The sequence below is a fragment of the Perognathus longimembris genome, chromosome 17 (assembly GCF_023159225.1).
Source record: "Perognathus longimembris pacificus isolate PPM17 chromosome 17, ASM2315922v1, whole genome shotgun sequence".
NCBI classification, from domain to species: domain Eukaryota; kingdom Metazoa; phylum Chordata; class Mammalia; order Rodentia; family Heteromyidae; genus Perognathus; species Perognathus longimembris.
The window spans coordinates 9,961,704-9,974,241 of NC_063177.1; the positions used below are offsets into that span (position 1 = coordinate 9,961,704).

Sequence of the window (12,538 nt, forward strand, 5' to 3'; positions counted from 1 at the left end):
AACATCCTGCCTTACTTACGAGTTTTTCACATACAGTTTTGAGTAAGTGCAACCAAAAATAATAAATTTTGAAAAATCCAAAGAAATATCAAAACAAAACACTTAAATTCCTGCACATGAATTATACAGTTCAGTTGTTGTGGAGAAACCTTCATCAGCTGTGTTTGCATCACTCTGTGATTTTCTGAGTATTTCTCTCCTTAATTTTGTGAAAAATCTGTCTCTCAAAAGGTAGGGCTAGGGGCATGGCTCAAATGGTAGAATACCTGCAAGAACATGAGGTTCTGAGTTCAAAACACAGTCACACACACACACACACACACATGCACACATACACACACCACAAAAGCAAATGTGCCCCAAAAGCAAGGTGAACAGCTATGGTAATCACCTTATTGTGCTCAGTTTATTGAAATACTTATTGGAACAAGCAGCAAAATATGTTGCTGGAATCTAGAACCAAAAGTAAAGCCAGGAAAGTTGAGCACTGATAGCTTATACTAGTAAATCCTAGACACTCAGAAGGCTGAGATCCAAGGATCCTGGCTCAAAGCCAGTCCAGGAAGGAAAATCCCATGAGACTCTTATCTCCAGCCACCAAAAAGCTGGAAGTGGAGAAGCTCAAGTGGTAGAACCCAAACCTTGAGCAGAAAAAGCTTAGGGATGTGGTATGCCCAGACCCTGAGCTCAAGCTCTAGGAGTGGCACCAAAAAATTATGGTAATCCTCCCAAGCTATAAAAGATACATAATATACTTAATTTAAGTGACAAAGTAAAAATTTAAGATTTATTGGAAGAATGCATATCTTTTATTTATACTTATTTTTTCCAGCACTTGAACTAGAACTCAGGATCTTAGTTCAGAGAGCAGTCCAGAAAGTCATTGGAATCTGTTCCATTCTTTTTCCTTCCTTCCTTCCTTCCTTCCTTCCTTCCTTCCTTCCTTCTTTCCTTCCTTCCTTCCTTCCTTCCTTCCCTCCTTCTTTCCTTCTTTCCTTCCTTCCTTCCTTCCTTTCTTCCTTCCTCTTTCCCTCCATCCTTCTCTCCATCCATCCCTCTATCCCATCGTTTTTTTGTGCTGCCTCTGGGATTTGAGCTGAGGGTCTCTAGCTCTCTTTTGGATTTTTCACTCAAGGCTGGTGCTCTTACACTTGAGTCACAACTCCACTTCCAGATTTTTGCTGGCTAACTGGAGATAATATTCTCAGGCTTGTATGCCTGAGCTAGCTTTGAACCAGAATCCTCAGATCTCAGCTTCCTGCATAGCTATAATTACATCCTTAAGTGGCCTTGGGTGGCATTTTGGGGAAAATAAATCAAGCTTCTACAGAACAGTACTGAATGCCATGTGTCGGTTGCATACATGGTCCCAGAAGCAGTCTCCCTGGACCCATATACCCATCAGTACCAAGGGTATTCTGTCCATAAAATCAATAACATATACTAAAATATAAACTTGAAATCTTAAGTGCCTAATACCTATTGTTAGACCCAGCTGCCACTGTTGGATCACTTATTATAGGGCAGGCCCAGGGGTGCACTTGTGTACCCTTAACATACCCAGTGTTTATCTCAGTTGATGTCATATTATCTTCGTTTATCAGAGGAGACAATAGAGGCCAGAGGAAATTATATCCTCACAGCAAGTGTGTGGCTGAGCAAGAATTTAACCCCCTACTTTGGCTGACTCCTTGCTCTAAATCACAGCACAAGCTGCAAGGCTGAGAAGGAGAAAGGTCCCGGTTGATGTTCTCAAGGTCAAAGACAGTCCAGGGGAGTGCTGGGGAAAGCATGGAGGCGGGGCGGCGGCAGGAGAAGGCCACTCAGGGAGACTGGACTCTATGGACCAGAGCTAGATTTATGTTCTGTTTTCTCCCAACAAGGAGGAACATGTGGCTGGAGAGAACTAAGGCAGGCGACCTTAGCTCTAATTTTGACTGGCTACTCTGCTCCATCCGCACCTCCAGTATCATGAAGCAGCTGAGCTCTTTAACGGGGGCTTTCTGCCTGCTTATTGTGTAGGCAGGAGCCCCTGGGCTCCTTTCCTATTGCCACCCCCCCCCACCACGTACCAGCTCCAGCTTGGCCAAGGTCATCATGCACCTGCACCCCACCATTTAGTACCCTTTTTACAGCTGGGACTAAAGAGGTCCCAAGAAGTGAAGAAACTTGCCCCAGAAGATGCAGTAATCCAGACTGGGCGCTGGACCGCTTGCCCCTCATTTCTTCCCTTTGGAGACAGACAAGAGGGAGATGGGAACCACCTTCACAGCTTCACTCGCCAGACCTAGCAGGACAGACTGGGAGTGCCCTGCCAGAGCCCTGGGCTCACACCTGTAACCCCAGGTACTCAGGAGGCTGAAATCTGAGGATTGAGATTTGAAACCAGCCCAGGCAGGAAAGTTATCTCCAATCAATCAATCACCAAAAAGCCAGAAGTGAAGCTGTGGCTCAAGTGGTAGGGTGCTAGCCTTGAACACAAAAGCTCAAGAACAGCACGCAGGCCCTGAGTTCAAGATCCAGAACTGGCAAATAAATAAATAAATCCTCCTGGCCCTTTGGGCACCGCTGGCTAGCAGAAGGGCTGCACACCATTTGGCAGGGTGTGGGAAGAGGAGTGGTCCTGCAGAGGGAATCACATAGCAAAGGCCTGAGGTGTGAGCCAAAGCCGATCCGGTGATGGACAGAGTGGGGCAGAGGCTCACCCAGCCAGCATGCAGCTAGCTAGACTAGAAACAGAGTCTGGTCCAGGCTGGAAGCTTCCCCTGCCTGCCACGCCAGCCCCAGCCCTGTGTTCTTTGTGGGGGGAGAGCTTTCTGGCCCCAGAGCCACTGCCCTACTGGCCCCGATGTTGGAAGGGGTGGCTTTCCCAGCAGTTTCCACATGCTCAGGGACATCCTGGGGGGTGGGGGGAGCAGCCTCAACCAGCTCACATGTGCTGAGCCCACAGGTCTGGAACAATGGCTGCAGGGCAGTGAGCCAGGCTGAGGGGCAGGGCAGGCAGGCTAGGCAGGTGGGAAGAGTTGAGCCCAACCTAATAGCAGGAACTTGGGCTCCAAGCTTCACTTTCTCTTTGAAAGGGCTGCCAAGAGACTGTCAGAGATTGGGCATGGTAGCAAACACCTGTAATCCCCATACTAGGGAGACAAAGGCAAGAGGACTGTGAGCTAAAGACCAGACTGGGTAACATAGTAAATAAAATTGAAAGGTGCTGCAGATATAACTCATCGGTGGGGCACTTACCTAGCATAGTCTAGGTGTCAGATTCTATCCCTAGAAGGAGGGGAGGGAAGGCAGGGGAAGACAGAAGGAAGAGAAGGAAGGGAGGAGAAGAGAGACTGCAGGTCAGGTCCAATGCCATGCCTGAGCTATTGACAGTGCCCAGAGCAGTGCCCATTGGGCGCTGGTGTCCTGACAGTAGTCCTGGCCCCACCCATGCAGGGGGCCATCCTCACCACATGTTGAGGCCTGTGAGACCCTAGACGGTGCCTCTGGTGCTAGAGAGGGAAGGAGCAGAGCTAGGAGAGCCCTGCCTCCGCCCCCCCCGCCCCCACCCTGCGCCCGTGACTGTAGCACTGTACTCTCCCCGCCTGGCCTGAGCTCAGTCAGGGTTGGTTTTATGACTCCAGCTGAGCCACTGCCACCTTCTACATCCCATAGATAGGAGGATGCTCAGTCAGGCGTGAGCCAGACAGAGGTCAGTCTCTGCCATTCAAGGGTCAGACTAGCTGACGGGAGGACCTAGGGCAGATGGCAGATGGCCCTGTTAGCTCCTGAAAGCTCCTGTGCTCAAACCCTTGGCAGGAAGACTCACACTGCCTTCTGTTTAACATCCCTGCTTGGGAAGCAAAGCCTGCACCGGCCCCTCCAAACCATGGGGAGGATGGGTACAGGCTTGCCAGCTTCACCACAGAACCCCAGTCTGCAACACAGAGGCTGTCCCTGTGCTGGCCAAGAGGGCAGGGGAGCAAGGCCAGAAGGAGACCCAGCCCCAAAGCAGAGGTTCTGTCTGGTTTCAATCTGAGCTGGCTCTTCCTCTGTCACTGCTCTTCCCTCGCTCTCCTACCCTATCCTGGCGTTTCCCCATGACCCCACAAACCCGGGGCTTGAGCAGTCCAGCCTCCTTGGCCATCTACTCCTGCACTTGGCTCCAGAGTGGACATCCGATGCACACATCTTTTTTTTTTTTTTTTTTTTTTTTTTTTTTGCCAGACCTGGGGCTTGGTCTCAGGGCCTGAGCACTGTCCCTGGCTTCTTTTTGCTCAAGGCTAGCACTCTGCCACTTGAGCCACAACGCCACTTCTGGCCATTTTCTGTATATGTGGTGCTGGGGAATCGAACCCAGGGCCTCATGTATATGAGGCAGGCACTCTTGCCACTAGGCCATATCCCCACACATCTTCTATGGACCTGCTGTCTTCCCAAGCCTTCGCCAGTGCCCCAGTGCCTCAAGACAAATACCTAGAGACCGAATGCCTGCCCAGAAGCCCCTCCCACTCTCCCCACACTCCAGTGCATGGCAGCTGGATCACAAGTCACAAAGCCAGACAAGGCCACAGTCTTAGCTTTCACTGCCCTTCTTGGTACTGAGCCCCTCTCCTCAGACCCATCTTCCAATCTCTCCAACTACATCTAGTCTACTCACTAATTCTTCTAATTGTTATAATTTTTTAGTTTAATACTTACATTTTTTATTTCCAATATTATTGAACTTAAAAGTATCTTAAACATCTCCCTGTTCTTTTTTCATAATGTGCTAGTTTTGTCTTACAAAAACTATGCTTTCCTTTGAAAAGCTAAGCATACGTAGTTTTAAAATCCCTTTAAGGGACAGTGGTGTGGCTCAACTGATAGAGAGAGCACCTGTATAGTAAGTTAGAGGATCTAATTCAAACCCCAATAACTTAAATAAAGAAACTGTTGAAAGGATGCAGTCTGTGTAGCTTTCCAGGTTGTTCTCAGGCCAGCTGACTGCTTCACACCAAGATGAGTTTCCCATGGACTTTATTTTTATTTTATCTTATTAATTTTTTATGCCAGTATTGGGGCTTGAACTAAGAGCCAGAACACTCTCCCTTGCCTTTTCTACTCTACCAGGAGCTACACTTCTATTTTCAGCATTTTGCTGGTTAATTGGAGATAATAGTCTCACTTTTGTACCCAGGCTGCCTTCAAACTGAAAACCTCAGATCTCAGCTCCCCGAATAGCTAGGATTATGGTGATGAGCCACTGGCACCCAGTTTATCTTATTAAATTTTTGTTTTAGATTTGGGATCTGACTCAGGGCTTTGCCCATCTAGGCAAATCCTCCACCACTGAGCTACTTCCTGGTCCAGCTATGTGTGCTATTCTGTGTGTGGGTGCTGATCCCGGGGCTTCAACTCAGGGCCTGGGCACTGTCCCTGAACTTTTTTGCTCAAGGCTGGCACTCTATCACTAGAACCACAGCTCCACTTCTGTTTTTTGTTTGTTTGTTTTTGTAAATTGGAAATAAAAGTCTCATAAACTTTCCTCCCTGAGCTGTCTTTGAACTGCAATCTTCAGAGCTCAGCCTCCTGAGTAGCTAGGATTACAGGTGTGAGCCAATGGCACCAGGCTTAGGTGTGCTATTAATGTTGTATTTGAGTTTGTTTGTTAGGGGAACTGTCACCATGATCCATGCAGGCTGAGTCACTGAACATTTGTCTAAGGAGCAGCCCGGGGTTTGCTTCTGCTGGCCTCTCTGGAGGTACAAGGCCTCCTTGGGAAAGGAGTGGCAGCCCTGAGCCAGGAGCAGCCAGGACTAGAAGCAGGGAGGGAATGGCCATCTATGAAAGGAAGTTCTACCAGCAAAGCCACCCACCAGACCGGGCACAGCTTGGATCAGGGAGCTTGTTTGTGTTGGGAGCAGGGGAAACTGGGCCCAGATCCCAGCCTGCATGGCTCAGGCTTCAGACCCAGGACACTGTGATGAGATGGGATATGAACATAGCAAGTATGTTATATCATTCTACTTTAATGTGTGGTTAAAACATTCCATAATGGGGCTGGGGATATAGCCTAGTGGCAAGAGTGCCTGCCCCGGATACATGAGGCCCTAGGTTCGATTCCCCAGCACCACATATACAGAAAACGGCCAGAAGCGGCGCTGTGGCTCAAGTGGCAGAGTGCTAGCCTTGAGCGGGAAGAAGCCAGGGACAGTGCTCAGGCCCTGAGTCCAAGGCCCAGGACTGGCCAAAAAAAAAAAAAAAAAAAAACATTCCATAAAACTGGAAGGAAGCTAAGGAAAGGGTGACATTATCCAAAAAAGAGATGTACTCATTACCTGACTTATAAAACTGTAACCCCTCTATACATCACCTTAATAATAACAATAAAATTATATTTTACAAAATTGTCCACAAAAAGGTTTCTAGTTAACAAGTCTCTGGGGCTAATATCTGATCCCTAAATACTGTGCTCCTAGCTTTTGACTCCACATTTTTGCTTCTGGCACCTGGGAATCTCCCTTTTAGCTTTAGCTTTCAAGTTCAGCTCTATAATTGAAACCTGTTTCCTTGGCCTGTTTTATCTAGCTTTCGGGGAAGGAGGAGATTTTCTCACATCTGCTCAATCTGACTAGATAACCAGAAGTCCTTTGCTGTGAACAAACTACCTTGCTCATTCTTTCCCTGCCTGGTACTTTTGCTGGTACTGGGGCTTGAACTTAAGGCCTGGGCGCTGTCCCTCAGTTGTGTTTTTTTTGTTTTTGTTTTTTTTTGCTCAAGGCCAGCACTCTGCCATTTGAACCACCATCACACTTCTGTCTTTTTGGTGGTGAATAGGAGATTGGAGTCTCATGGAATTCCCTCCCCAGGCTAGCTACCATCCTCAGATAGCTCAGCCTCTTCAGTAGCTAGGTTTACAGGCATGAGCCACCAGCACCAGCTCTAACTCATTTTTAAAGTCCCATTCTAAAGTTCCTCAGAGAAGCCTTCTCTACCTACTGCCATCAGAGCTAGGTGTAATACTCTCTGCCACCCACCCAGGAACCCACAGCCCTGTCCTGTGTCGGAGCAACTGGCTGATCCATTCTTTTACTCCCACTGACAAAGGGACTCTGCCTCAAGCGCAGAGACAGAGCATCTGCAGAGCCCAGCCCAGCACTTGCCAAGCATTAGGTTCAATGGCAGCTGTTGCCTTAAATGTGGAGGATGGGCTTCCCCACATGGTAAGAGGCCCCAGAAGCTTGCATTCTGCAGTGGGTGGTCGCAGAGGCTGGGACTAGCCAGTGGCATGGTGCTAGGGGCCACTGACAGGGGGCTGGCCCTTCACAAGCCAGCTGAAGGCTAGTCTCAGTGGGAGAATGGATGGCAGGCCCAGGCCTCTCACTCATACACATAGTCCCTGGTGTCTCCAAGTCCAGCAGCCCTGGGTACAAATTCTCAGGAGCTGCTCTCAGCCCTGGCCCTTTGATCTGGGCAAGCACCAACACCTGGCTGGCGCCCTCCACCCGGCTCCAACCTTATCAGGCTTGGGGAAGAGACAGGTGCCTGGGGCAGAGGCCAATTAGGTGACTTGCCCAGTTACCCACTGAATCATTTCCTGGCTTAGCTCAACTGTTTTCTTTGCTCAGATGGCAGAAGGAGTGAGGACACTAGGGAAGCCATCCCAAATGCACCACAGGTAGGTAGGAGGGGTCAGGGCCATGGAGTAAGAATTCACAGGCTTGGAAATGCTAGGGATGCCCATTGTGGCTCAGAGGCACCCCTACGAGGACCCTGAGATGCCAGTCCCTGCAGGTGATATGCAGAGGCCTGGATTCCACAGCTGCCACTCTTGTGTGAGACATCAACAAGTCATTTCCCTCTCTTGACCTTTGTCTCCCAGCAAGTGAGGCTAACAAAGAGAGTCTGGGGGGTTGCTGGGAGGAATCATACAGGGTGATGCTGTGGTGGGGAACAATCACCAGGGAGAGGTGGGACTGTGACTTCTCCCTCACAAGCCAAGAAGCCACAATGGGTCTATCACAGCGAGGACCAGGATGCTAACCCTACACCTGACCTGGAACTGACATCCCCTCTCCCTAGAGACAGCTGGCCTGCCATGTTTGAGGGGTGAGGGGAATGGAAGAGGCCCAAGCACCACCCTCTAGATCACTGGGCAAAACTGTCAGAAGGGATAAGGCTCTGCCATGTTCTCAGTGAGTCTGGAGCCTGGTGGGTTAAGACTGAGTAGCCAGTCTTCCATTGCCCTTTTCTTTTTTTTTTTTCTTTTTTTAAATCAGCTGGGCTGCAATTCCTCCCCAGGCTCCCATCTGGCTGAAGCCGTGTCCTTCCAATGAGTGAGGGTCACTGTGTGCAGCACTGGAGGCTGGAGGTACCGAGGATATCTGGACTGGGGCCCCACTCCCAGCCAGCCCTCCCTCCCACCTCGCAAAGCAGCCCAGCCAAGGAGGCCCAGGCAGGGAGAGGTCCGGGCTGATGGTCTGGTACCAAGTGATGTCTGCCAGGACAGGGACCTAGGCACCCATGGGGCATAATGGACCATACAGCTTTGTCCTATCCTAGCTCAGCAAGACTTATGAATGAGGACTGAACCCTGGAGCCTGCACATCCACTCTCTCTAAGCCCAAAGACCCCATTTGTGATCCGCAGATGGGGGGCCATAGAGTAGCTGCAGCATTCCTTCCCTGAGCACAGGGAGGCATTGTGCATATGGAATGCCACCTAGACAGGTCAGGCAGGTTCTACCCCCTCCCTCCCAGGACAGCAGAGGAAGGGCTCACAAACCAGAGAGCTCCCACACATCAGACTGACCACGGCTCACTGCCAGATGAACTCTCAAACCCAGGGCTCAGAGAAGCAGGCAAGCTAGGACCAAATGCTTGCCTTTGGTCCTGAAAATGAACACTTCCCTGAGAAGTCTGCCCAAGCAGACTCAGGTGACGGCATGGCCACAGACAGAGTGAAGACCAGGCCCTGGGTGGGTGGGGAGGGACCCTAAGACAGGTCTTTCCCCAGAGAGAGGGCCGAGCGGGTGTGTCTACTTCTGAGACCTCCCACATAGCCCCTGCTCAGCTTGCTACAGCCCCACATCACACTGGAAGGCTGAGACTTCAGCTGGAACTCAAGTTCTCAAACTCCTGGAGGAACTGACCAGGTAGAGCTTTCTCTTAGGAGGTAATACCTGGTATTGACAGACATGGAAAGAATGGAGACAGAGTGGTGGTATTAGGAGGATCACTGGGGTTCAGTGGGCATTCTTCAATTCAGTAACAGGAGGAGCTCCCTTCTTGGGCTTGGTGGTGGGTGGGCCTCGGCCCTTGTTCTGTAATGCCATTCACCAACCCTCAACCACTCAGGGTATATAGTATATAATTGGACTTCTTCGTGTGTGTGTGTGTGTGTGTGTGTGTGTGTGTGTGTGTGTGTGTGTGTGCACTTAAACTCATGCCTGAGCACTGTTCCTTAGCTTTATTGCTCAAGACTAGTGCTTTACCACTTGAGCCACAACTCCATTTCTTGCTTTTTTAGTGGTTAATTGGAGAAGAGTTCCTGCCCACGCTGACTTTGATCCTCAGATCTCAATCTCCCTAAAGTAGCTAAACTTACAGGCATGAGCCACCAGCTCCCAACTGTGAGTTCTGATTTGTAAGTGGAAGCTTAGAAAAGCAATGTTGTTTGTGGGTGGGTAGTGGGATGCAGAGGCACTGCCTGAACACCTCCGGGGGGACTGGAGTCTGGACAGGGAAGAGAGGTTGAAGACTGAGGAGGAGGAGCAGCACCTGGGAAAGTGTTGTGTTGTTGTTGGGGTGGGAGTGGGCCTCACCTGACTGCAGCAAACCTGCGCCGCGATCCTTGACTCCAAAGTGCTGCTGGATGTCCAAAAGGACGCCTGAGGGGAAACAAAAGGTACTTATTGCACTGCCTTGTACCTGGGAGCCCCCTGCCCCCTCCCCAAAGGTCCCTCAGTCCCAGCCCAGCCCTGCAGTCTGGCATGCAGAACCCAGCATGGTCCCATCTATGCAACTCTTGTCCTGCTGGGATCTCAGCCCTGCCAGGCTTCCTTCCTGCTCTATGAGCCCTTGAGCTCATCCTAGGGCCCAGAACCCATCTGTCAGCCATTTCAAGGGTCTGATGTATGGAGCCCAGTAAGGCTTTCCTGTGGCCCCCTAACCCTGTGGCTGTCTACCAAGTCTGGCCTCCTGACCCTCTGTGGACCAGCCCTGGAGGAGATCCTGGTACTTAGCAACAGGCCTGGACCTTACCATCATGGAGCCATGAAGCCCACAGCCTAGAGAGCAGGTGTAGCCACTGCTTGCTGTGAGGAGGCCCTCTAGCAGAGAGAGGGCAGGGGATGCTCCTGGCCACTGGCCTGGAGCCCTACCTACCCCTGACCAAGTGCACACTCAGGCACACATGTGCACATGCAGGAACACACACACACACACACACACACACACACACACTTCTAGTTCTGGGTCATAGGAGGTAGGATGCAGAGGGAAGGGGTCATGCCCATACTGTTCTCCTGAGCATGCTTGAGGCCGCCACCTCTGCTCCCATAAGGCCCTGACCATCACATGGACAGTGAGACACCTAAACAGACCGACAGACAGAATCCCCAACTCCTCCACCTCTAGCTCACAACCTGGACTCCTGGGTGAGCGTGACCTTATAGACTACCAGCCCCAGACTTCCCTCCAGCCAGTTTCTGAGTACAGTAAGACCATACTGGCTAGAGACCTTGACACATCTGCTGGAGAAGGTGCAGGAGAGCAAGAAGGAAGAGACAGCACCTTGCTCTTGAAGGCCTTCATGCCAGGGGCCCTGGGCCTCCTGAAGGGCTGCACGTGTCTATGGCAGCAATGAAAATGATGGTGGTTTGTATTGCTGGGCATTCAGTTCCTTATGTGTTTAATCTTCATACAGCCTTAGTGACACATAAGGAAACTGAGGCACAGGGAGTTAACCACACCTAGGGAGGTGGAGGCAGAGAAGTCCCCAAGCACCAGTCAGAGCCTGCTGGCAGCTGGGGCAGGGGCACTGAAGGAAGGGTGGCGAGGGCTACATATTAAGATCCCTCTCAAACCCTAGTGATTTCCAAGTCCGGACCTGGCTGGTGTTCTGCCAGCCTGCCAGCCCAGAGGCAGCCTCCTCCCTGTTCATGCCCTGAGCTCATTTGCCATAATTACCCTAATGAAGAGGCTGTGTAGTGAATCCAGTTAATGACTTAACAACCAAGATCTAATGGGTGGTGGCCTTGCCTTGAGGGTGAAGCCCTTCCCTCCCCTCCCCTCTCCTCCCCTCCCCTTCCTTTCTCTTCCCTTCCCTCCCCTTTCCTGCAGTAGGACCAGGCCTGCGAGTGGGTCCCTGCCTGGTCCAGACCCAGCCTGAGGCCCAGAGCCCCATGTATGCCTAAGAGCAGTACTGAGGGTCCAGGCCTGTTCCCGGCTTGTTGGGGTGGAAGTGGGCCTGTCCCTCTCATCCCTCTCTCTGTCACAGCCATCTACAGCTCCCTGGTGCCAAAACCCTTCCTCAGATGCCACCCCTCTATCACACCCGCCAGCACCCCATACTTCCTAGGCTCCTCCAGATTCCACACACTTCCCCTTCTATCTTGGCACCAATTGGCTGGCCAGGCTGATCCCTGTTGCTCCTTCAGAACTAGTTCCAATGCCTCCTCTTCTGAGATGTCTTCCCAGATTTCTGCCCTCACCCTACCCTCATAAATCAGTGCCCTACTTTCTTCATCTACCTTGAGTTCAGCACTTGTCCCAAATTGGGTTAGGAAGACACACAGGGACATGGCTCTGAGCTCCTGGGACCCACTGTTACCACTTCCTGCTAAGCTCTGGACACAGGGAAGCCCAGTGCACTGTGTTTCCACCTTGCTCTGAGTGCTGGTGTTCATAATCATCACCTCTATTTTACATATGAAGAAACCAAGGCTAAGCTGGATGCTGGTGGTCACATCTGTAATCCTAGCTACTCAAGAGGCCTAAATCTGAGGCTCAAGGTTTTGTGGGGTTTTTTTTTGTTGTTGTTTGTTTGTTTGTTTTGTTTTGCTCTGTTTTGTTTTTTTTTGCCAGTCCTGGAACTTGAACTCAGGGCCTGGGCACTGTCCTTGAGCCTCTCTGTGCTCAAGGCTAGCACTCTTCCACGTGAGCCACAGAACCACTTCTGGCTTTTTCTGTTTATGTGGTTCTGAGGACTTGAACCCAGGGCTTCATGCATGCTAGGCAAGCACTCTACTGCTAAGCCACATTCCCAACCCCAAGGATCAAGGTTTGAAGGCAACCCAGAAAGAAAAATCCATAAGACTCTTATCCCCCCCACCCCCCACCAAAAGCCAGAAGCAGGGCTGGGAATATGGCCTAGTGGTAAAGTGCTTATCTCATATACATGAAGCCCTGGGTTCGATTCCTCAGCACCACATATATAGAAAAAGCCGGAAGTGGCACTGTGGCTCAAGTGGCAGAGTGCTAGCCTTGAGCAAAAGGAAGCCAGGGACAGTGCTCAGGCCCTGAGTTCAAGCCCCAAGACTGGCAACAAAAACACAAAAGCAAACAAAAAA

General features: G+C 50.7%; 1 protein-coding gene across 2 annotated transcripts in view; it reads right to left on the reverse strand.

Annotated features, from left to right (window-relative positions):
- Spns2 (sphingolipid transporter 2) overlaps nucleotides 1–12,538 on the reverse strand; it is a 41,515-nt gene that overhangs the window by 16,350 nt on the left and 12,627 nt on the right. For both annotated transcript variants that reach the window (XM_048365161.1, XM_048365162.1), the window contains exon 2: nucleotides 9,791–9,856. In XM_048365161.1, the coding sequence (XP_048221118.1) occupies nucleotides 9,791–9,856 (66 nt within the window). The remainder of the gene's footprint in view (nucleotides 1–9,790; nucleotides 9,857–12,538) is intronic.